The sequence below is a fragment of the Euprymna scolopes genome, chromosome 23, assembly GCF_053919585.1.
Source record: "Euprymna scolopes isolate OS-2025 chromosome 23, ASM5391958v1, whole genome shotgun sequence".
Taxonomy (NCBI): domain Eukaryota; kingdom Metazoa; phylum Mollusca; class Cephalopoda; order Sepiida; family Sepiolidae; genus Euprymna; species Euprymna scolopes.
Window position 1 is genome coordinate 58,891,231 of NC_136504.1, and position 26,303 is coordinate 58,917,533.

Below are 26,303 nucleotides of genomic sequence, written 5' to 3' on the forward strand. Positions count from 1 at the left end.
ATGTTCATTATTGCGACATGAAAACTAAGTAGATACCATTGATTTTGCTTGAAATTTAATATTTCGATTTTTATTAATGAAAGACAGCAAAAATTGAGTTTTAATTTATATCCCTTCGATAAAACCTGTGATTTAAACTCATGCCAACCATTCTGGTGCTACCAGATCAGGTTGCTTGAAGATAGTAGCTTTCTGGCATTGATATCATTGTTTTTTCCTTTCCTTTTCCAAAACTTAATCGTGTTCTGCAAAGTCAATCACAAAAAGAAAAAAAAAAAATTTCCTCTACAAAACAACAAAACCAAACTCCATGAATAAATATTAAAAAAGCATAAAAAACTTGAAGCATAAAAACCTTTTCCAAAATTTCTGGATTCGACATTAAATAACCCCCAAAATGTTGATATGCCATAAAACTAAACAACCAAACCAAACAAAAACCATACACTATCCTGAATGGACCTGCAGTTTCTTTCCTCCATCTCACGGTAAAATAATAAGATGAAAGACAACAGTAATATGCAGTTTACAACTGGGATTTGTACACTGTGTTGCAGCAAAAGCAGACACACGACAAAAAGAAAACAAAATAGGCAATAAAAACAAGTTATATATACAAAGATGTGACAGTTTATTTAGCCAAGGTTAGTTACATACACCATTACTTTTCAATGTAACTACCAGTGACCAAGATGATTATCCCAAGGCAGACCTGAAATAAGTTACACGCTTTAACAACCCTGTCCTTTTCTATAGCGACGGATGCCTCCATGATGACCGCTTTTAGAGAGATGACTGTGATGTAGATATGCTTGTTGGTCTTGACCTATATCACACCTTAATGTCTTACAAAAATTCCTAGCCAGCCTAATTTTTATCAGAAATCAACTTTGTCAAACAAAATTCTATTTGAGTCAATATCATGATGAAGGGGTTAGGGGGCTATCAAATATCAATTTGTATGATCTATTGTTATTTGATTTTGACTTTAGACATCCATCAAGATAATTTTATGTTACATATATATAATGCTAGCTGACTATTGATGCAAGGAAGTGTGTGTGTGTCTGAAAGTGCAATAAAACTCTGGGAAAGATGTTCACTTCTGCCATCCATAAGGTAGGCATCTATCCAAGATGAAAACTGGTAACTGTCGCTTGCAATGATGTAGACTTGCTTCTTTTGGAGTTAGGACGACAGTGTATTAGAGAATTGGATTCTCTTAATAATAAAAACTAGCAGGACCTGTGGAATTTCCACAGGGAGCTCATTCATATGTAATATATTGATATTAGCATTCTGTAGATGTTCAGTGTACATTGAGATGCTCTGATATTATTGTAGCTTTTTTGTTAAAACTGCAAAAGTATTTATCTAAGCTAGCATGAATGCCCGGCAAAGCCCGGTCATAAAATATGCTTAAATATGTCATTTTAATTCTTGGAGATTTCGTATATATTATTATAGAGTTAATGTTCTATCGATTTTTATATATTATAAAGTTGCGATTTCCAAAATAAAAAATATATCTATATGACTTGGGTTTATCTGCTTGAATCAAAACCGAATCCTAAACTAATTACTTCAGCTATAATCGAAACCAAAACCAAAACTTATGAAGAATTTTTGATAAAATTATTTATAAAAAAAAAAAAATAAATTACTAAGGTGCCATCAGCTAAAAACAAAACCGAAACCAAAACTTATGAAGAATTTTTGATAAAATTATTTAAAAAAAATATATTATTGGAGTGCCATTAGCTATAATCAAAACAAAAACTTATGAGGAATTCTTGGTAAAATTATTTATAAAAGAAATAGATGACTTAAGTGCCATCAGTTATAACAAAAATCATGAAGAATTCTTGGTAAAATTATTTATGACAAGAAATGGAAGTACATAATTAAATGACCCGGATGTACGCGACACAGAAAATAACACACATGCTATCATATTAAAATATAGATGATATGTACCTTACTGCAGTTTCACAGTATCAATATTATTAGAAACGTTTCCAACTGACGTCAATGGCAATGCAAAACCATAAGAATAAAAAGAACTTATACATGTGTCTGCTTGCTTCAAAACTTGTAGTCACGTGTATAAATACTGATGAGTTTTCTGACTTTGTTTTTCCATTGATGCCAGTAAGGAACTCTTCTAATGATATTGTCAAACTGCAGTAGTGTTAAAATTAAGTATATTTTATTATCATTTATTGAGATGTTCCTACTGACATCTTGACCAAAAAGAAAGAAAGTTTACATCATTGGAAGCAACGGTAATCACAAATACAACTTTTTCGTTTATAAGAATCATGTATGATAAAATATTTCTTGGTTTTGAGATTGAGTTATATTTGAAAAAGATATTAATTTTAATTGTTCTAATTATCTTTAATTTGCATTAAACTAACCAAATTACCAATCTCAGTAAATTTCAGTTTATCACCCTTTCCCTCTCTCACTGTATATTGTGTGGAGACTCATCCCCGACTCCATTCTTATTATATATTGTTGCTATCACTCTTGCTTTTGTTACTCTCTCTCTCTCTCTGTAGGTAATAAAGAAAGGAAAAAATAAAGATCGAAATAGTTCATTACAAAGGGAAGGAAACAACATTACAAGTAGTAGCCAAGAAAGGCGATGGTACAGTGAACTGAAAGTGACTAATTTTGAGTTTTGTTTTTATTTTTAACTTAACTTGCTTTGCAAACTCACTTTTTCCTCATTCAAACAATCTAATTTGAGCTGAATATTTGCTAGTGTGTGTGTGTGCATACATACATAGCATAATCACCTGTTAAATCACTGAAGTTAAGCAATATTTGGACTTGATCAGTAATAAAATTGCAACTGCTTAGGAATATCAGGTGTTGTATGTGCTCTACGCTTATCTCTGCATTGTTTTAGGTCATCCTGGATTGTCTCTTTATCACTGAAATCAAGCAGTGCTGATCCAAGAGAGGAATGGTTGGGGGATTGCACCACCTTTGTCTCACAATTACATGTACAGGTACGCTTACAGTGGGTATCCATAGTCTGTCAAAACTGAACAGATTTTCTCTGAAGGGTGGTCACACTCGAAACCGAGGAGACGGCTATTTATATATTATGTGTGTGTGTGTTTTCATTTTTTAAATGTTTCATCATCCTTTACATGAGGTAAGCCTTTTTCATATCTGAAACCTATGTGCAATTTCTGATTATATAAATCAGTAGTTGTTTTGAGTGTTTTAATTAAGCGTTGAATGATCCGGTTTTTAGTCAAGCTACTAAGAAGCTTAGCATTTGCATTGGCCTTTGCTTGATTGTTGGCAGCGTTTATTGATTCCTTCATAAATATATAAACAGGTAAATGAACAAGATTCACTTCTACTCTTAATCTAAATTAGATAAACCTTGTGAAATCATTATTAAAGCAAGCTCCTATACCGCCCCGATTCCCCTCCAATCTTTCTAATGTTTATTAATTTTTTATGAGTTATAAATAATTCAGCAGATTGATTATCATATCACGTTTAGTGTTCATTCTTAACTCTGATTATGTAATTGAAATTGACTTTACTCTATTTACATAAACATTTACTTTGACTTAAATTTTGAGCAAATAAAGAATAAGCACATGTTTAAATATCCTACCACTGGTTTTGAATGGTGTGACGTCAGTTATGTTACTTGTTTCTCACGAACCACTGAGCTGAAAAAAAACGTGACTTTACACTGTTCTCTTTTCACAAACTCTTTCGACCTGGCAACATGTGGCATTTATACATCCTAGTGCGTTGGATGTTTTATGTATTGCATCCACACTTTCTGTTGTATCCATTCTGTTACACATGTGTATACATATTTTTTTTCTTTTTTTTTTTCACTTAAAATTAGTTCCGAACCATACTTGTAATGAAATTATTTGCAATTCTTTATACACATGTACACCCTCTATCACACACACGCATTGTTAAGCATATTTCATTTTCTTCATCACCTCCGCCTTCAGAATGATTTCTTTTTCAGCTTCTCTCTGAAATCCACTGCTTTTTGATATCAGGGTTACAGAGAAGGAGTTGGCTTCTTTTTCTTTTTTTTTAATCTCTGAATAATTAACAGACAGTATGAATCTTTAAAATAATGAGGCTGAGTCAAATTTTTTAACTCTTTCGAGTCAGTCGGATCTTATACCTTCCAACTCTGCAGCCCTGTTTAATATATCGTTTGCACTCATGAAAGTGAGAAGATGGCCGCTTATCTCTCTAAAGATTCCAGATAGACAACCATCCATTCGTTCTGATAGATTCTGTTTGTTTATTATTTCAACAATATTTTTTATCTATATTTTGTCTTCTTTATAAGACAAGCCAATTCCATGCCAGAAACCTATAATTTGATTTCTGAAATTGATAATCAATTTACTTTCATAACAAACAACCTGGCTCTTATATTTACAGCATCGTCCAGTGCAAAAGTGTAACCTATTTTTATCTTTCCTCGTTTTCCCCTTTTTCTTATCTGCACAGCCCATTCTTCTCTCTGGACATATACACACAGACAACTTGAGGAACGAGGTAACATAAGGGGATTAACTCCATGAAAAAATAATCAGTTACTGTGCTTTAGTTAATAGCTGGTATACAGACCCCCCCCCCCACACACACACACACATCTTCCCTGACAAAACTTGCGCTAGTTTAGTCAAAGAATGAATTTTTTTTTTTCTAAATTTTAGATCAGGGTAATGCTGATAAAGAATATACCAACTTTGTTGGTATTTATTCTTTAGTTTTAGAGTTTTAGCTGAATATACACACAGATATAAAAGATGTATAGTTTTTGTTTTGTTCTGGTTTGTTTTTTTGTTTGTTTTTATGATCATGTTTGCATGAGTAATATTAAGTAAACAATTAATTTAATCTACAGGGCTTACATTAGAATCCAAATACAAAAACGAAAATTTAAAATGATTGTTTTTTTTCTTAAAGTTCCCTTCATTTGCCTCCACTAGGGAGCAGGCAAGGAAAAACTAATATAATGCTGTAAAAGAATAAAGCAACAAAGTCTGGAATGAAAGCTGGCAAAAAAAAAAATAAATAAATAAAAAGAATAAAGATCTACCTCTTTGGTTGATAAACTGACAGTATTTGGATGTTTTTTTGTGGGGGGGGGATCTGTTTTTGTTCACTCTTAGGCACGGGGAAGCTAACATAATGGTGTAAAGAAATAAAGCAACAAAGAACAATGTTTTTGGTGATTTTTCTCTTTTCTATTTATATATTTTTACAGCTGACGGGGAAGAGAAGAAAACGGCTAATACTACCATCATAAGTAGAGAAGAGAAAAAAAAAACAACCTTGTTTTTTTTTTGTTTTTTTTTTTTTTTTGCTGTTAAAAGACCACAGTGATGATAGCTATTGCAATAACCCTAGAGATACACCACTATCCACAGAGCATCTCCTGACTTACATGTCAGACAGACAAACAGTTGTTTCTGTTGAGAGAGAAACTTGAAATAATCAGTTAGCGATTTTAGAATTTTCTCATGCTATCTTATACTGACTCTAGATAGGGATTTAAAAAAAAATGTTCAACGTTTGATATGTTGTGTAGTTCATGAGTTATACCTTTTATGCATGGATATGATTATGCTGAGATTATAAGAAGAATTCAGGGTATTTTTCTAGAACCACTCCTGTCTTCAGACTCTTTTCTCAGCCTCTTTTTTCCCCCCTATGTATTTTATCCTATGAAAAATGAATGTTATTTAAATCCATTGCAAATTATTAATTTGCAAGATATTTACCTTTTTTGTCTGTTCTCCCTGTTGACACCAAAAAGTGGGAGTGATCCCTTAAAATTACCTAATCCAAATTTTGAAATATGAATGCTAAAATATAACCTTTTCTTTTTTACTTTCATCCCAAACAAGGCACAGTGCCATTTTGTCGTAAGGATGCTACTATTTGTAACCAAATTTACAGGGATACTATGTAGGGAATTGAGCAGCGAGATAATTGTTCACATTACACTTAGACTTCTGCATGTCAATACAGTCGGGAAAGCAGGGACCGTGGAAGGAATTACAAAGTCTGGTAGTTTGAGGAAAGAAGCTATTTGAGTAGAAGACTTTACAGCATCGAAGGATTCCTATAGGGATGAAATTTTGCTCCTTGACAGGTTTGTCGGGAGTATCTGTGTTGAAGAGGGTACAAGGGTTTTGAGTTTGTCGGAGCATATTCCATTAAAATACTTGTAAAACAAGCTCATTTCAGCAATGCGACAGAGGTGTGAGTTCAGTTGCTAGTGTAGGACCGATTAGGTTGGTGACTCTTTTTTAAACCCTGTCCAGGAACGAGAGATTAGTGGCAGATGCATTAGCCCAGATGTGACAACAATACTCCATGCATGAGTGAATGGTGACTTTGTAGAAGTACAGAATACTCTGAGGTGGGAATAACTTTCTTGCACAGTCGAGAAACCCCACTTTCTTCGCAGCAACTGTGGCAATTACCTCAATGTATTTATTCCAATTCATGTTGCCTATGAATGTTAAGCATAGAACTTTAAACAAAGTATTTTCAGGTAATGTATTATTAGCCATAGTAATCAGTGGTTGAGAAGGTTTCTTGTAGTTATTAAAGGAAAGAAGTTTAATTTTGGCAGCATCGAATGTGACCAACCATTCACAGCCCTATTCCACTACAAACTGGAGGTCTTCCTCTAAGATTTTAATCATTTTCTTAGATGTGTGTTCATTTGTTTTTTTCCTCAAGTCTTTTATAGAGTGTTGTGTCAGCAGCATCAGTTTGGAGACAATTTTATTAGGCAGGTCATTTATGAATATCACAAATAATAAAGGTCCAAGAATCGACCCCTATAACACACCTACATTTTACCATGTTTTAACGTATGACCGTCAAGGACAACTTATCTAAGAAGGATTTGGTTAAGTATTTGTCCAGTAATACTATATGATTTCATTTTCATGAGATGACCCTCATGTCAAACTATGTCAAAGGCTTTAGATATATCTATGGCTACTGCCCTAGCCTCCTCTGCCTTGTCCAGTGCATGGTTATACATTTGCAGATTAGTTAGGATATTTGCAGTAGAACGGGTATGCTTAAATCTATACTGTCAGTTGGAAAGAAGTCTAATATCTATGAGGTCATGGACTAGTGTTTGATTGATTAAGAACTCAAAGATTTTGATGGAGGGAGACTGCTAATGGAGCAATAATTGAGTGTAACTTTTGTAACTTATTGTTCATTTATGTTTAAAAATGTAAATTTAATGATGTTTCCAATCCATCATATTCTGAGCCATCTGTAAAGTTTGGATTACTTAGTTTAGATTTATGTAAGAAAATATATTAAAGAAAAATCTTTTTCTTTTTTTTTTTTTTTTCAGGCTGTGATGTACCAAGTACGAGAAGCAGAACGATTAATCGAGAAAAGAAAAGGAAGATTTCCCCAGTGATAGAAGAAGAGAAAAAAGATTTTAAAAATGCTATAAGAACCTCAATAGTTAAAAACCGCAACAATTCTGTCATACTTGTTAACAAGCTTAAGCATTCTTCAGCTAATAGTGACGCAAGTAGAGAACTCCCCAAATCTAATAGATACTCAGCTGGTGAGGCCAAACAGATCAAATTAAAAAACAAAAGGCAATCTAAACGACAAGCTAAAAGAGACGGTGTCGGTAATCGTAGGGCAATAGATGAAGCCGTAGCTGATATAAAAAATAACTTACGAAGTAAGACGGACTCTTTACATCATGTATCTGGCTCTGACGGAAAGTTAGCAAGTAAGGGGCAAAATGAAGAAACAAAAGTTAAAGAAATTCCTGATAAGCCACTTAAGAAAGAATTCTCTACAATATTGACGGACAAAGAGCTTGAGAAACTGTGTATACGCAACAGCACTGTGTCTATAAAAGTTAAAAAATTAGAGGATTTCCCTGCCGAGAAAATTTCTATATCTTTACGCGAGAAGAAAGATGTTCCGTCACTTGGTGAAACAGCAGTGTGCGTGGAGGCAGCAGTCATTTCGTCTGTGAAGAAGGAAATATTGAAAGAGGATGTGTCAGTTATCAATAAAGCCGTAGCAGATAGCAAAAAAGAAGAGGAGGTGAAAGAACCCAAGAAACAACTAGGAAAGGAGGACAAGAAAGTTAAAGAAGACATTATTGATTCTCTCAAAGGTAAGACACTTTCCGAAGAACTGAAGAGTGGCGATCCATATTCGTTTGAGGAGAAGTCTCCAGACAATGGAGTGAAGACTTTTTTGGAGCAGAGTATATTAGCAGGTATTCAGGATAATATGCATTTTAAAAAACAATTCTTATTAGCAGGTAATAATAATAACAACAACAACAGCAACAATAATAATAACAACAATAATAATAATAACAATAATAACAATAATAATAATAGCAACAACACTGAGAAAAAATCATCACTGCCAGTTCCAGAAGAAGCAGAACCTAACAGTTCACTGAGTGCAAACATTGACCTCAACCGGCCACTGACTGACCAAATAACAAAATTAACCAAATCCGAGAAGTTGAATCATAATGGAAACAATGTTTATCCATCACCTTGTTCATCTCCCAGCAAAAATGAGGCTGAGCCTGTTTGTGCTAAAAACAAGGATGAAGCAACTTCCAACTCAACTGATGCGACCAATGAGAAATGTCTCCCATCTGTAAAAAAGCCCCCAACAGTAACAACAGAAAAAATGGATTATTCTACGTCTGGACTTTCAGATGATCGCCCAGGCTCACAACCTGAGCGGTCTCGTGTGGAAGAAAATAAAAACTCCAAGTATAGTCCGGCTTCAAGTCCGTTAATAATAGACAGGCATGAGCCTGTGCATCCCTACAGAGACCCAGAGCTTATGCGCAAGAACCCAGTGCAGAGTATGCTTACTCCCCATAAGCCTCTGACGCAACCATCATATCCAAGTGTTCCAACTGCTCTACCCGCTGGGCACGGAACTCTTACTGCATCCGGCCAACTGTCAACCCACCAGTTGCCAAGGACGTTAATGCCACAGGTTCCATTCTCCCCACACCAAATACAATCCCTTGGCTCATTACCATCTGGCCATATCCCTCTACCTCATGCAACAGCCATGGGCCAGATTGAGGCCCATGGCTTAGGTGCGTCTCCTATTGGGGCCCTCACCCCCCAACAACAGCAGCAACAGCAACAGAGTCACCTTGCTGCTCTCCAGTATCCTAATGCTCACCTCCCCATCTTGTCATCGTACGGGCCCATCCATGGCAGTTTGAATAGTGCCCAGTTGGATGTTCTCTGGCAACAACAGAAATTTGCCAACTCGCAGCCATACCTACTTAGCCCCCATCAAGAAGATCTGATGCGTGAAGCAAGTCTCTTACACGAAAGAGAACTGGACCGAGAACGGCTTGAAAGGGAGCGACTGGATCGTCTTGAAAAGGAACGCATAGAACGACGTTTGGAGCAGGAACGCATGGAGAGGTAAGAATTTTAAAAAGACCTTTTCTTTTCTTGTTCTTGATGTAACACTAGAATAGAATAAAATTCAACAATGCTTTGTCATATTTGTATTTTTACATAAACAGACTATTATTGTGTTGAAGAATATCCAGTGCCAACATAACCTATGAGTTGTCTTACCCCTTCTTTGTTTAAGCTATATATGACCCCCCCCCCCACTGCACTAGAAAGACTAATTAGTAAGCGATTCAATGTATTATTTTTTAATCAACAAAAATCAGAATTATCCTATTTTAATGACGTTTTTATTTCAGTAACTTATATATTTTATAAGGCATATATAAGTTTTTAAATTTAACATTATGCCAATTCATTTTTTTTTTTTATCATTTTTTTTTTTATCTATACAGTGTTAGTTTTTTTTTTTTTTTTCTTAATTTTGAATTGAAAATTATTATGGAATCATTAAATGAAATATTTTTAAATCTTATTTTTTTACCATTTATTAAAAAAACTACATTTAAACTGTATATTTAAATTTTAAAAAATTGTTTTTCCAATTTAAAAAATCTAATAGAAACAATTTACTTTTTTTAAATGTATTTATTTACTTGTATTAAATAATTTGACAAATAATAAAAAAATAACATTTTAAAAAAAAATCTTATGAAATTTCCATGTGTTAATTTTCTTAGATTGTCAATCTTTTAAATAAGTTGAACTTGTCTACTTGTTGGCAATGGATATTCTGTCAATGTTTTAATATTCATAGTTTTTATTTATGGATGAATACTAACATCTTAATTATCAAAGGTTTTTCTTTCAGTATTTGTGCAGCACATATTTATGTTTAGTTTGATGGTTGAAAACAAAGAAAAGCTTTTAAAGAAAATTGTCATTGCTTTTGTTGCAGGTCTTGAAAGATGCCCAGTACCAAAATTATAAATAAAACATGCTCAAACAACTGAAATACATAAACAGCAATTATAAATGTAACAAATATTTTTATTTAAAGAAAATACCTTGAGGTTTTATGTGAGTTGCATTAGTATAATCACTATTCTACTTTTAAAAATTCATAAACTGTGACACATTTGTGAAAACACTCTTTTCGTATAACTAAAGTCTTTTTATTTCTATATTATTACTATATTGAAGTAATATGGCTTGGTGTTTGCTAGTTAATTTGTGTAGGGGTTTATGGTTCGTTCAGATAATGATCTAAATTAGATGGCCAGAGACAAAGGAATATTAGAGTGGCTGAGTCAATATAGATCGGAGGGGGTACATAGATAGCTAGGAGAGAAATAAGTGACTTGTTCAGTTACGTATAAATTCAGGCAAATTATTAAAGCATAGCTCAATCCCAGAACTGTGGTATATTTCATCATTTATTGTGTGTTATTCATTGGTATATAAAAGCCACTTTGTGTGTCTGGGGTTGTTCCCTATGGACTGTGAAACAGCTTGGCCAATTTTATTTATTTTTTTTTTTTTGTTAAATTTTTTAATTTTACACAAATACACTTTGTCTGTGAATGTTCTTAGATAGGTTTTGTATCAAAATGCCTCTGATAAGTATTAGTAATTGAAAATATTCAATTAAAGAAGGAACATGTGATTTTGACCAATTATACAGCCTAACGTGCATTTGGTAAGTTTTATCACTGCACAAGCAGAAGAGCCCGGCATATAAAATTAACAGTAGGTTCTTTGATATGACAAGGGCATATTTGAAATGAATGTTTCTGCTTAGAGTACAACTGAATTATGATACTTAACTTTTGCGTTTTAAACTTTAATTCAGACCATTCTATAAAATAATTTTATAAAATCAACAGTAAATTCTCTACAGTGCAATGTATTGTAGACTAAGTCACTGCAAGAAATCATATGAAACTTTCTCCTGGTGTACCATGATCGGTCCTCGACTAGAGCAGGCAATTAATTAATTTCATTGAAAAATGAGCAATTTCAATTCAATTTCACTGATTTCAATGACAATAAAAGTATTTGAAGTGTAGAACATTCAATCCCGAGCGACATCGTGTCTCCCAACTAGTTAATGTATAAAGGAAAAAAAGAAATCTTGGTTAACTCACATTTATAATAATTGTAGATTATTTTAATAATCAACTAAGAAAGTTCTGTTGAACTCCAAAGTAAATGCTTTGTAATGGCCCATAATTAAATAACTTTTTCCTGTTTATAATTGATATGCACTAACATTTATTTCTGATGAAATTTCAGATTAATCTTGAAAATTCTTCAAAGATTAAATATTTAAAAAGAAAAATAGTCAATTAAGCATTTTTAGAAAAACAAAAATATGGGATCATGCTAATCCTTGTTTAAAAAAAAATGGAGAAAAGAAAATGATCATTATTACTTGTATTAAAACTTAAATGCAAACATTATTAAAAGATGATCTAAACTACATGATTTTATCTTTCACTGAGTTATGCTTTTTTATTAAAATTTAAATGTAAAATAAAAAAAAGTATATGATATTAGTTGTATTATTCAGACTTTTGTTCTCATTTTAGATGTTATTCTCACATTTCAGATGACATAATCTCTGATCTTCTTCAGGTGTGTTTTGTTGAACTTGAGAATCTGTATGATATTTTGAACAAAACATTTTATTTAATCTATGGAGATAGTTTACTCTACTTTCATCAGCCACAACTTGGTAGAAGTCGAAAGTAGATTGTTATTGTATTCTCAGTATCACCCATATTGAGGATTGAACTTTTAACCTCCTGAAGGCTGTCACTTAGAATTGATTGTACTTAGAACTTATATCTGTTGCACCACGGATCCTTTGTGAAATCTAAAATACATTATTTTATTTATATTGGTTAGGTGTACATTTTCATGACTATCTCAGTGAAAGAATTGACTCTTAAAAATAGCCTGTTTAGTAGCACATGCAATGTCTAATTTTAGCAACAACAAAAACTAGTTTTAGAATTTTCAAAGTATGGATTGATGATTTTTATTACTTTGATTTGGACACATGACACAGCGGATAAATGCACTGAGTGCAGTTAGTTGTACATGACTGATAGTTAAAGGTTTGAAACTCTTAGCCACTTGTTCAACAGTCTTGTAACTACAAGGGAAAATATTGCACAAAAATAGTGTAAAATGCACAGCTGATGTGGATGTCAGTTTTCTTATTCACTCAACATGAAAATGTGCATGAGTAGCATGTAAAGCAAAATTACTTCAGCAAGAATTACTGTATTTATTATCAACTACAATTTGTTACATAAATTATAGCTTTTTCACCTATAGCTAAAATAGTGTCAGTTATGGTATTTCATAATTTGCAAAATGTTATTGTAAAACAAAGGGAAAATGAATATAAATCCAATTTGGCATGCAGTGAATATGCGTTCAGTGGGAGGACTTCCAATTAGAGTGTAATCTCACCTCTATCTTGCTGTGAAAAAGCATAATAGAAAAACAAAATCTGAAATAAGATTAAATCTTAAAAACGCTAAAATAGATTTAACAATGATTTTCTTTTTAAGAACAGGAACAAATATCTGTGTCATCCTGCAGAGTGAAACGATATTTTTACATCGCTTTTGGTCATCAGGTAGCTATTCAGATGAAAATCTCATTCTACTTTATATTTGAGATGTAGAAAAATTCCTTGATATAAAAAAGGGTCAGAACTGGAGCTTTTGAAAGGAGTTGGGGATCCCTATTTACTTGACTCCTCCACTAGGGCAGTTAGACACAAGAGTGGTTTTTAATGTATCGAAATTCCAGATTCCCAAAACGGGGTATTCTGGATTGGAATAAAAAATGAATAAAACCTTGCCTCAGTCTAGAAAGATTTCTCCGTCACTAATCGAAGATAGAAAATGTGTAGTGTAGCATCATAACAGGTACTGCACTTTGCTCTTAGCCAAAAGTGCAAAGGGTTGAAGCAGGACTTTTTTAATTCCCGAAGAATCAATAGACAGAAAGGAATGGAAAACTTTAAAATAAATAGTTGGATATTTTGGAATTCTAGGAATCTGATGGAAATTTTTGTAATTATTCAAGTCAAACCTCATACCTTCCAATTTGGCACTTTTAGTATAAAACCTATTTTAGTCTTTGCAAAAATAGCGCCAATGCTAAGTGTACTGATTTTCTTTTGTTCAAATCACTGTTATGTTTCTGTGTCAATGGTCTACTTATTTTGCCACTCAGTCAACTAATAGAGTAAATTCCCAATGAATTTTCTTTTTGCTGACGGCACAAAAGGTTTGTTAATTGTTATGAAATGTTGACACTAAAGATCAGTCGGTGTCACCGATTGTTTGCCTTATTTGACTGACAACTTTGGCAAGTTTCCGCTTTCTCATTTTGAGAAGGAAAGTCGCCAATTCTAAACAATGCTGTCGATTCACATTTAAATTACAATAAACATGTTGGATACATTTGATCTGAATAGAATAATGATAGTGTACAGCTTATGTATATGCTATTATTTTTGACGTTTCCTGAAATAATGATGAACACCTATGGCCAATTGAATGTGACCGTATGTTATGTCTCTGCTGGCTTGCATTCTTTTAAGGAGAAAAAAAGAAATTTTTATTTATTTTTTTTAATCATTTGGTCCTTCGAGGACAAAGGTTAACGAGACGGAAATGATTGTTCATCGGAAAATTAGGAACACTGTGAGAGTACTAACATTAATCAATGGTATGAACTAATTATACTCGCGGAACAAGAATTTTTTATTCTTGTATTCCAACTATATTTAGTATAAATGAATATTCAGTCTGTCTGACTTATCTACCAAGTTTCAGTCATGAATGTTCAACAGTCTTTGTTTTATCACCATTTAATGATATGCAGTGACACTTTGATGACTGTTTCATCAGTAAGCGGAGTAACCTTGAATAGGTTTCACACTCACAGATCCTTAGTTCCACTCCCTCAGAATTTTATCTAGGTTTATCTTTAAGATAAAACCTTTCAAAATAATCTTCAAACTATTCCTGAACTGAAAGGGACCTTCACAGTCCAAACCAAATGTGTTAGCCATATTGTTATCAATATAATATTTTCAATTCAATGATCTACTTAATTAGCCACCCAGCGTTACCTGCTCGTAAAATATTATTAAATATGCAGATTTTGTATTCATATCTGATACTTATAAACTTCAGTCTATATCTAACTTGTCCACCAAGTTTCAATCATGAATGTCCAACAGTCTTTGTTTTATCACCATTCAATGATAAGAACACGTGATTATGACATGCAAAATTGTCAATTTTTACATTGAAGTTTTGCTGTGGTGTCTCTCTTCAGTTCAGGAATAGTATAGGGATTGTTTTGATAGACATTATCATTGAGATAACTCCACATATAATATTATTGGAGGGTTTATGTTATGGTGAGCGTGAAGTCCATTCGAGATCACACCTACTGATGAAATGATCACCAAAGTGTCCCCAGGTGTACTTCATATTTGAACAGCAATAAAACAAAGACTGTTGAATGAATATTCATGATTGACACTTGGACATATTTATATTTATCAAATAGTTAAATTGTAGAAAGGGTTGTGAATTTTGTTAATGAACTATGGTTTTAGTTATAGTAAATTAACATTGGGACACTTTTGTAATTACGTATCAGAAATGTTTTAAAAATGACAAATAAGACTCGCAAACTAGTAATTTAATTTTCCAGCCTTCGATCCTAAATATTAATATGAATTTTGATGTTTTTGCCGAAGTAAGTCTACAACTTAGCAATTCCTAAAATATCATAAGTTCTATTTTTAAAAAATTGCATTAAGAAATTTATCCAATAAACAATCGAACAATAGTAAAAAAAAATAAAAAAAAATAATTTGTGTCGTGTAGAAAGAAGAAATACGCACAAAAAATCTTAGATGTTGAAGGATGATATCATAATAGACATGAGGTTGCCTTGGATGATAGTTTGGAAGATGTGCTGGATCATCCAAGCCGTTTATTTGGGTTTATTTCTACAATTGACTATTGTCCATCCAATGTCTCGAATGAAACGTGAAGTATTAGGATCGGAGGCTGGAAAATTAAATTGCTAGTTTGTGAGTCTTATTTGTCATTTTTATGGTTTTTGTGAACGGGGCAAGATTCTTTGCTTGATTTCAGTGGCAAAGAGAAGTTGAAGACACCTGAAAATAATACTGAGATAAGCAGAGAACTGTCCTCCATATAGCATCTAGTATCCCCAAATAGTCACGCATCTGGTACTATTCAAGTGCAACATTGCTTACCTTAAGTGATCTAATGGAAACCGGTCTGTTAATGTGATTATGCCTTAGATTCATCTAGTCGTTTATTATCTAACGTGTCTTGTTTTTTTTTTTTTTTTTTTTTTTTTGCATCCTTATGTAAGGCATATGATATTTGATGCTTAGTTTATCCTACAATTTTTCATGGCTCTTACTGCTATTACTACTACTACTAGTTACTAGTAGTAATAGTACTACTTCTACTACTACTACTCCCTTTTTTTTTCCTACTTAAAGTTGTTTCCAATGTGGAAGCATGTGAAACCTCTCCACCTGCTGGCAAGCTTCAGTAAATTACCAGACATGGCCTTGATGCATAATTGAAAAGGTCTGCACACACGGAATAAAAATGTCTGGAAAGTTTTTTTCTTGTTTTTTTATTTTTATTTTATTTTATTTTTTATTTTTTTAAATATTAATTCACACTAATTTTGCCTCTTATCTAACCCATGAAATGCTAGTTCTGTTTTAATATTTTCCACATTTTAGACTTATTTTTAGCAAACTATTTTTATGTAATCTATATCATCAAATTATTTATTATGCCACTTTGGACTCTGTTAGTAATCACATGTTTAACTTTGAATTGGAGGAAAAATAGTTTTATATAATACTAGCATGATCCGTGTCCCAGCATTGTCTGGGAAAATGGAAGAAACAAAGAATTGCAACTGTAAATAATATTTGTAAATATAATTATGCATTATATAACATGAAAACAATCATTGAATTAGAAAATAATAAAAACAAATAGTTAATTAATGAGATGTCCTTTTGCAAAGCAGTGTGTAAATTAATCATATTGTATTGATCGCATGCACATGATCAGTATGTTAAAAAGCTATTGTTCTATTTTTAGTACTGTTAGTATTATAAATGGTTCAATTTAATATATATCTAACTCTCTATCTATCTATATACGCACATACATTTTTAACTCTTGCAATCACACTAGCACCTGCGCAACCCTGTGCTTCAATAGTATCAAGACAACCAAACTAACCTTCTCAACAACCTCAATAATTTTTTCATTCAGATATACTTTCTCTACATTTGAGTTTTCATTCACACTCTTCCATACAAACCGGTTTATACTCTCTGAACCTAACGGTTCAATTCATTAAAAGTGCATGTGTATGGGAGAGGGGACATCACTCATGAATAGTTTTTGGTAAAGTTCAGGGAACATAACGGTTTTAAAATGTGTAGTGTCTTGAAAGCTAACATGTCTAGTATGAAGAAATATTACAAAAAAAAATAAATAAATAAAGTTTCATATTTCAAAATCTAATTATTTTAACGACCCCCTACTTCTTTCTCTAGTAAAATAATTAAACATGAGAATTTCAACCTATTTTATAATTAATGTAGTTTATCCCTTCGATTTAGTCACTATTTTTTGTTAACCGTCTAATTTTAATATATTTCGATTCTCATGTCTTATTTACTGGTATTAAATATCTTTGCTTTCCGGTTAAAGTTCGAAAGGAATGAGCTGTAAACTTCCCCATATGAATCCTTAATATTTGTAGTAAAAGTGAATTTTGTTTAAGTAAAACAGTAATCATATTTTCATTGTATTATTTACATTATTGTTAGTTATTATTCTTCTCTCCCTTTTATTTTCACATCCTTCATCCTTTTGAATTTAGGAACCATTATGGAATTTCAAACTGAACCCTTCATTTCATTCATGGAGATTGTTAACATTCCATCAGCTATGTTAATTATATTATTCTAAGTTATTAGTGCCTGTAGTAAGGACTGAACTTTCAACCTTCAGAAGACTATCACTTAAAACTGGTTGTTATTAATTGCATTCAACGTTCAATCCTTACTTCAGATGATCAAAGTGTAGTATCTGTTTTTCAGATGCTGTATTTCAATTTCTTGTTCTCTCTCAGTGGAGGAGAAATCCTTCACGACTGAGACGATTTTTATTTTTGTTGCTTTTCTCCATGTTAAAAAACGACCCTGGTGTCTAATTCTGTCCCGTGGGGAAGCATTGTAAATAGGAACTGAGAATAATGTAATAATTACCACTTCTACAGAATCATCCATCCTGTAGATTATAGTTTAGTTGGTTAAAGTTCAATTCGAAATTCCATACAGGTTTTCAGAGTCTGCCATAAAGATTCCCAATTTTCAAAAAATACACCTGAAGAAAATCAGAGGTTACATCGGCCAAAACGTGAAAATAATAACCAAGTAGAGAATAGTAGTTTGAATAATATAAATTATGATTCTTAATTTAAAAAATCCCAACATAGTATTTTCATTGAATGTTTTATTTTACCATGTAAACCTTTTCATGAATAGAAACATACTTATAAACAATAGGAAAACGACAGGTAAAAGTTGAAGAAATTTCTCACATTGCCGGTAAAAGTGTAGTTAATTCAACTTTAAACAAATTATGGCCCATCATTTTTATATACTGCTTATACGATATCAGCCACAAGGTTAATTAATTTGCATATTAGTCTTGAAAAGGGACATTTTATTAATTAACTCTTATTTGATATTATTTGTTTCTTTTATTATTCAATGTTTTGATTTTAATATAACAAATAGTTGTTTTATTTCTTAGACAAATATTTAGTGTTTGTGTTTAGATGTTCCTTTAGAAAGACTAACTTGACTTTCAACAAGTTGCTATTTCTTCTCTTTTCACGGTCACTTTCAAAATGTAAATAACTTTATATTGCAATCACTAAAATGTTTATTTATAAATGAGAAAGATGTTATTTCATGCTTACGACAAAGTTATTAGTGAAATGTTTATCATTTTAAAGTTTCGAGTATTTCAATTAGCAAACTTTGCAAAGTGAGAGCGAGGAGGGGAAAAATAGCTAGCTTTTGACTAAAGTTCATGTTCCTAAGTCTAATAACTTCAAAAGTAATTAGATGACATGAACATCTATAAATTAAAAAAAATTAAAAAAATTATTTTAAGAATAGATGTGTAATATTTGCAATAAACCTTTGACCTGGATTAATTATTTTTATCTTTGTGGAATTGTTTCCTGTACGGTTTGTTGCTGCCACAGTTTTGTACATGACATTTTTCTTTACTTTCTTACTCATATGATGGGATGGAACTAAGTCTCATTAACCTTTTAAGTGTAACAGGATGTTAGAATGACTCATTTTTTTTATGCAAGTCTGTTAATATATATTTTGTGTGTGTGTGTAGGGGGGGGGGTATGTGTACTGCTTGTACCTCCCATTTCAAGTGGCTCTTATATACCAGTGGATGCACAGTTGTCTGACTACTTGGAGAGTAAAATGAACTGTGTTGCCAAGTCGAGTACTTTCTCTCTCCACTATCATCAAAATAACTTGCAATAAAGGATATGCCTTCTAATAAAGAATTGGAACGTTTCCCTTTGAAGCATACAACTTTTTTTTTTTCTTTTTTTGTTAATTAATGCATTTTAAGGCTCCGATTTAAGTAAGAAAATACAGTTATATAACTTGAGTGGTGCTTTCTTTTTACTACTTGAAATTGGATGTGTATTCTTTTATATTCGTCTCTCTTGTCTTCTGCTTTGACATTTCAAGTATATTATTAGGAATTGCTTTCAAAACGATCATAATTGCGCTAACCTTTTCGGGTTTTTTTTTTTCTTTTATTCTTGATTTTCTAGACTTCATGGTCTATTTATAAAATCTAAAAGTCAGTGTGTACCAGAGCGATGACAAGAGAGACTATTCACTTTGCATTTACATGTTGGAGGGGGGGGGGTCGTCATTATGTAATAATATTACACTTATTTAAAGATCTTATTTATTTTCGATGCTGATAAATGTGTTCAACTATTTATATACTAAAACATTTATCTAAATGCTAGTTGAAAATACTTGTTTCCTTCACCAATGGTATACTACCCATATGGAAGAGTATATATTTATGAAGTATAATTCTCTACAAACATCATCCTCAGTGTGGCTAGATGTAGTAAGATTTTGAACTGAGACCCTAGAGACTAACACTTGACCACTGAGCCAAGAATCCACTAGTGGAATTGGAATGTATGTATCACACCTTATAGATGTTGTTTTATTTTGTTTTAATAATTTTATTTGTGATACTGATTATTAAACATATTCAACTATTTATATGGAAAAGCATTTACTTAAATGCTAGGTGGGAATCATCTTTCCTTCCATCAATGTGATGTCTTGATATGAGAGGGTATATATTTATATGTTGGCATGTACAAATCCTCAGCATGATAAAAACTAGTGAGGTGTGAAAGTTTTAAAAAATATATTAGATCAAAAATGACAAAAAAAATCCTAATATTATTGAGGTTGTATTAATTTTATCAAAGTAACATAACTGAAATCGTGAGCTTAAAAACTTCTTTTCCCCACTTATCAGGCCAAAAATCACTTGAGGATAAGTCTTAATAAGATGGATAAATTAGCAGTTGAATGATTATGAATACTATGAGAGGATTGAAAATCTACAATCATTCACTCAAAACAGTTGGCCCAGAAAACGACAATTTTTCCCCCTTTTATCAAAAACTTTGTTCATTGGGATATGAGGATTAAAAGGCAAAATCAAGGGACAGTGAGTGTTATGATGCTGCCGAAAGTAAGCACGATTCACTTTTTAATTTGTGTGGTAGAACTCTCATTAGGTGATCAAAATCTATATGAATTTCCGTAACTAAGAAATTAAGGAAAATAAAAGCCATGGATTCACTGGTGGAATTTGTTTCTTTTTAAGGTGAAACTGGATCAGTTAGAGTTGCAGACATGCATTGGTTGGAGAGAACTGATATGAAAATGCTACTATAGATGTATAATGAGAGTCTTAAAGTCAAGCTTAGTTGTAATGGCCTTACAGAAGCATTAAATTTTTACAATAAAGGGAGATGTGTGCAGAACAGCAGACTTGGTTTGGTCACATTGAAAGAATGAATGAGGATTCATGGGCTAGTAGATATAGAACAATAAAGATAGTTATCAGATGCAGTTCGTCAAAGCAATGGCTATAGATTGTCAAAGGCAACCACACCATGATAATTTCTGTAAAATACAGAAAAAATGAAGTAAAACTATATAATCTGTTTGTCATTTTAGGACAAAATTATGCCTAAGTGAGATTCAAAGTCATAACCACTGCTTTTAAGTATGACATGCTAACCGTTTATTTTGTATGTAATGGTTGAATGTTGTTTAAAACTATAAGGACTGAATTTTTTCTGCTTTTCTATTTTGTCAGTCATATGTAATGAAAGAAAGAAAAGGGGAAAGCGTTAGGGAAACTCCATTTCCGTCTTTTTTACTCATGAATATCCAAATATTTGTCTTTTATAAAATTAGTATCCAGTGATTTGTATAGCAGTATTAGATCTTATCACTGAGTATAAAAGCTCTCCTGTCTTCCTCTATTTATGAGTAATAAATAAAAATATATTGATCAGGACTAAATATTAAAATTGATGAATTCAAATGAAAATAAAAATAACTTTTCACAACACTGATCAATATTTATCTAATGTAATTAGCAAAATATTATTAAAGCTATTAATCCCAAATATCTATTTTAATGCTAAATGTGTCCAAACCAGTTGTCTTAATTTTTTTGCGTCGCTGATCAATTTTGAGAAACATCAGATGTTTAATTGAATGAGTTAGATTTCTCATGTTAAAAAAAAAAGATTAAGTTAAGATGTATCCTTAAAAACAATTAATTCTAAAAATCAGTTTCTTTTAGCAAGCTTGATCAAATTAAGTATAAAACAAATAATTTTCACCTTTTCTGTATTCAGAGTTTTAACTTAATACTTTTAAGTAATAAATAAAATAATGAAGTGCCAATTCATATTTTTTAATAAAAAATGACAAATATAAAAAAAGGGATTTTTTCCCAAAATTTTATGTAATAAGGACCACACTATTTAGATTTGTAAGTAAAAAGAAATCTTTAAAACTCCTTTCACTTTTGTATTTATCTTACTTTCAATCTCACTTATGTTTGATACATTCCGATATAAATTATCTGCATGTGCGTATTACATATAAAAATAAATAAATATTGACATAAGATTTCCCCATAAAATCTTTTTTTTTTTTTTTTTACAGAAATTCGATTTTATTTAAAAAAACAAAAAAAATAGTTATACATTCAGATTATGGTTCTCATCTTGGTTGTTATTTCACGTTTCGACCAATATAAACGCCCTCAACTTTCTTCAGTTGCACCTGTTCAACCTTGTGAATATGCTGAATTTGGAATCCTATGTGGTATTTAAGTAGTTCGAAGTTTGATGGGTTTGTGATATGTGTCTTTCCCTACAATTAAAGCTGAAGGTATCCAGACTGGAATTGGCTGTGTACTCCAGCCATTTTCAATGGTATGGATATGTTGAATGAAACTCTAGTTGAAAAAAATAGATGTACATCTTTATTGAGGGTAATGACATAAGCAATGGCAGCTGGCAACCAACAGAAATTATAGAATTTCATGAAGGAAATTATTACCATCATGGCCACCCTGTAACCTAAATCTGTTGTGAAAAAGACCTGCTAAATAAATAAGAGTTCAAATCAAAGAAATAATAATCCATTCCAAAACCTAATGTTATGTAAGAATCCTGATTTCTTTGTTCTAACTTTAATGTTGAATATTATTGTTCATATATTTATTTTGAAAAGCTTATTTTTTTTATTTCTAAGAGATTGAGAACTTTTAATGCTTTGAATAATAAATGTTTTTCATTGTTGATGCTATAAGCTTTAATCTTATATTTTTAGAATTACTAATTATTAATTTATTTCCATGTATAAAATGTTTCAATTTAAAAAAACATGTCTCTAATCCGACACAATTGATCATCAATTTCCCATTGTTTTGCTTTTTATTAATGCAAAATTCTTTAAAACTGGAAATTGGATCACAGCTGTTTTTAATTACAAAGTGAAACATCTTGCCCTTTGTGTGGATTTTTTCCTCTTTCCAATTTTCATTCAAAACTCACCTTTTATAAGATTGCCTTTTAGAAATTCTTTATCAAAGGGAGAGTACTCTCTCCTTTACCACTGTTTTAAAACAGTGGTAAAAGTTTTATTTCTATCTCGTAATACGTTTTATCATAAGTTTTAGTTTCTAAAAAGTAATGTTTATTATGTTAATACAAATATTCTTTTGTCCAGTTATTAATTAATTTAAATCTTGTGACTTATATTTTGTTCAGCAGTTACCTGGGTTACTATTTTAATAAAGTAACTAGGTTTTCTGTTGAGCTTATTTCAAATAAATTTTTTGTTCAGTTAAGTCCCAGTAATGTATTATTATACCAAAGTTGAGTTAATCAATATTTGTTGTTCTAATGCTATTTTCGTATATAATTTAAACAATTTTGCAGTGAGTTCTATTTTAATTGTTCTAATTAGCCACAATTTGTAATTAACTCACCAAAGAATTCCTTTCTTGCTAAATTTGATTCTACCACTTGCCTTCTCCCATTGTGTGTCGTTTGCCCCCCCCCCCACTCTTATTTATTAATGTTATCTATCACTCTCGTTTTCATCACTCACTCTGTTTATTGATAGTTGAAGGTAATAAAGAATTGGAATTATTTATTGTAAATCCTTAAAAAAAAAGAACCTATGACATTTAAAATTTAGCCTTTTTGAAAAGGTGCTCTACTGTAGAGCAGAGCTTTTCTCTTGGAAATGTTGCTTTTTTTTTCATTTTCAGATCAGCCATTATTCTTAAGTGAACTTTGTCCTTTAGTTTCCAATTGGATGGCAACCTATCATCGATGTATATTACAAATAAGTAACCTATTATCGATGTATATTACAAACATATTATGGATGCATATTACAAACATATTATGGATGCATATTACAAACCTATTATCATGTATATTACAAACCTATTATCGATGTATATTACAAACCTATTATCGATGTATATTACAAATAAGCAACCTATTATCGATGTATATTACAAATATATTATCGATGTATTATATTACAAATATATTATCGATGTATATTACAAATATATTATCATGTATATTACAAATATATTATCATGTATATTACAAATATATTATCGATGTATATTACAAATATATTATCGATGTATATTACAAATATATTATAAATAACAAGAGCTTCATTCTTTATATTTACTATATCAGTTTTTTTTTTTTTTTTTTTTTTAACTCTTAATTTTGTAAAATTAAGGCAAATTTTTATATTTGTTTAAAACTTTAAGAATTAATGAATTTGTCTATTGGACATGAATTTGATTTGTTCACATTCATATTTTCCTCATGAATGAACAAGGTCTTTTGGCTTAGATCAAAGTGTAGTATCTGTTTGGATACTATACTTAATCTGTTCTGTTCTCTGTCAGTGATGGGAACATGCTTCTAGATTGAGGCAATTATTTTTGTCCCAATCCAGAGTGCCCTTTTTGGGGGAGCTTGGTTTTCTCCACATTAAAAACCGACCTTGTGTCAAACATTTGTTTCATGGGGAGACGCCCATACATCTATAGTGTTGCTAAAAATAATTCAACCTGTTGAATATCATCTTCAAAAACGTCAACATTGTTATTGTTACGCAAGAAAATTAAATAATCTTTGTAATTTCTAATCTATGGCATGATTCACGGACATTAGTCACATTAATAAGGTAAGTACATTTTATTGTCACTTTTTCTTTTTTTTACATTAAAGTAGTTGAGAAAATAAAAGATTTCGTGTTATTATTATTATTAAAACTTTCATCATTCTTCATTTATTATGAAATCTGAATATTGGAAAAAAAATTTCTTTCAAAACTTCTTATATTGCTGGCTTGTTTTCTCTTCTTGAAACTTTTTGTATCAAAACTTTTTGTATTTTTATTACATGATGTATTTTTCATTGTAAAATTTATTGTCAATATATGATGGAATATATACAATTCTTTTTATGTTTATTTTTTATATTTTTATAGAAAATTGTTTCTATAATTTTCTTATTTTTTTGATCCAAAGTGGATAAACAAATGAAACTTGAAAACAAAATCTTTATTGTAAACAATTATGAAATTTTCTGGATTTTGAATACCATCAAAGATTAAAGAGAATTCTTTTTGTCTACTTTATAAAGATGTTTAAAAAAAAAATCTTTACTTTACTGAAAAATATATAATCCTTTTTTATTTTTCAAAGCATTTCAATAAACTTACCTGATGCATCGTTCTTAATTTTAAGTTTTAAAAAAATTTAAAATTTTAAAAATACATTTAAATATATTTTTAATTTAAATAAGTTTTTTTTAATTTATTTAAAATGGTTATTTAAATAAGAAGTTTTTAAAATAAAAAGTTATAGTAATTTCTTTATTGCAGACTATTATTCTCATCTTTATTAGTTGTTGTTTCACAACGTTTCGGACAACTATTTCTCTGGCCTTCGTCAGGTGGTAACCACGACGGATAGGAACTTCAAATCTCCTAACTGCATTCTCAGCAATCACTGCCATCCGTAGAGGCTTACTTGGCCAAAACGTGATGAGACAACAACTACGGATGGCAGTGATTGCTGAGAATGCAGTTAGGAGATTCGAAGTTCCTATCTGTCGCGGTTACCACCTGACGAAGGCCAGAGGAATAGTTGGCCGAAACGTCGTGAAACAACAACTAATAAAGATGAGAATAATAATCCGCAATAAATAATACTCACCTCAATAATGAATTCCAATTAAGATAATATCAAAGTTATAGTTTTTAATATTTTAATTTTTTAGTTAATATTTTTTTAATTTACATAAATACAATATATTTTTTATTATTTATTTATTTTTTCAAATCCAAAATATTGTAACTTAAAGCTGTTTTGTTAAATTGATTAAACTATATTAAAAACAAAAACAATATGATGGTCATTGCAGTTTTGAGTTAAAAGTTTTTCTTTTTTTTCTACTTGTGCTTTATAAAAATGTATTTTTTATATTTATTCATTAATTTATTGTCACTAATTGCTATTTTTGTTATAAAACTATGCAACAATGTTGTGTCATTAAATATATTGATAGATTGTTTTTTTCTTTTTCTTCACTGAAAGCCTTTCCCGCTCATGATGAAAAATATGAATAAATTTGACCACATCATTTTATTTACTTATTTCAAGCAATCGTTTTTGTAAAAATTGATTGTAAATCTAATGAGTGTTTTTCTTTTGAGGGCGGGGGATTTCTGTCATTCGTTATGCTCTATAAAGTCTGCATATGAATATTTGTTCAATTACTTTAATTGTAATCCCTTAAACATCTTCCAAATTTAAGCAAACATATTTAATGTTAAAGAAAAAAATGTAAAACACACACGCATGTAGGTACATATATGTAAGCTTCTCAGAGATCAATTTTTGAAGGACTTATTAAACAAAAGTGGGTTGTTGTCCGAAATTCAACTTAATTAAAAATAAAATCCAGAAAAATGGCATACCTTCCATTGAACTATAATATCTTATTCCAAAATTGACAAGTATATATATATAT

At 31.1% G+C, this 26,303-nt stretch overlaps 1 protein-coding gene across 3 annotated transcripts in view; it reads left to right on the plus strand.

Annotated features, from left to right (window-relative positions):
- The window catches only part of LOC145245926 (uncharacterized), a 472,493-nt gene that overhangs the window by 388,978 nt on the left and 57,212 nt on the right, over positions 1 to 26,303 (plus strand). For all 3 annotated transcript variants that reach the window (XM_080107667.1, XM_080107669.1, XM_080107668.1), the window contains one exon: positions 7,409 to 9,500. In XM_080107667.1, the coding sequence (XP_079963793.1) occupies positions 7,409 to 9,500 (2,092 nt within the window). The remainder of the gene's footprint in view (positions 1 to 7,408; positions 9,501 to 26,303) is intronic.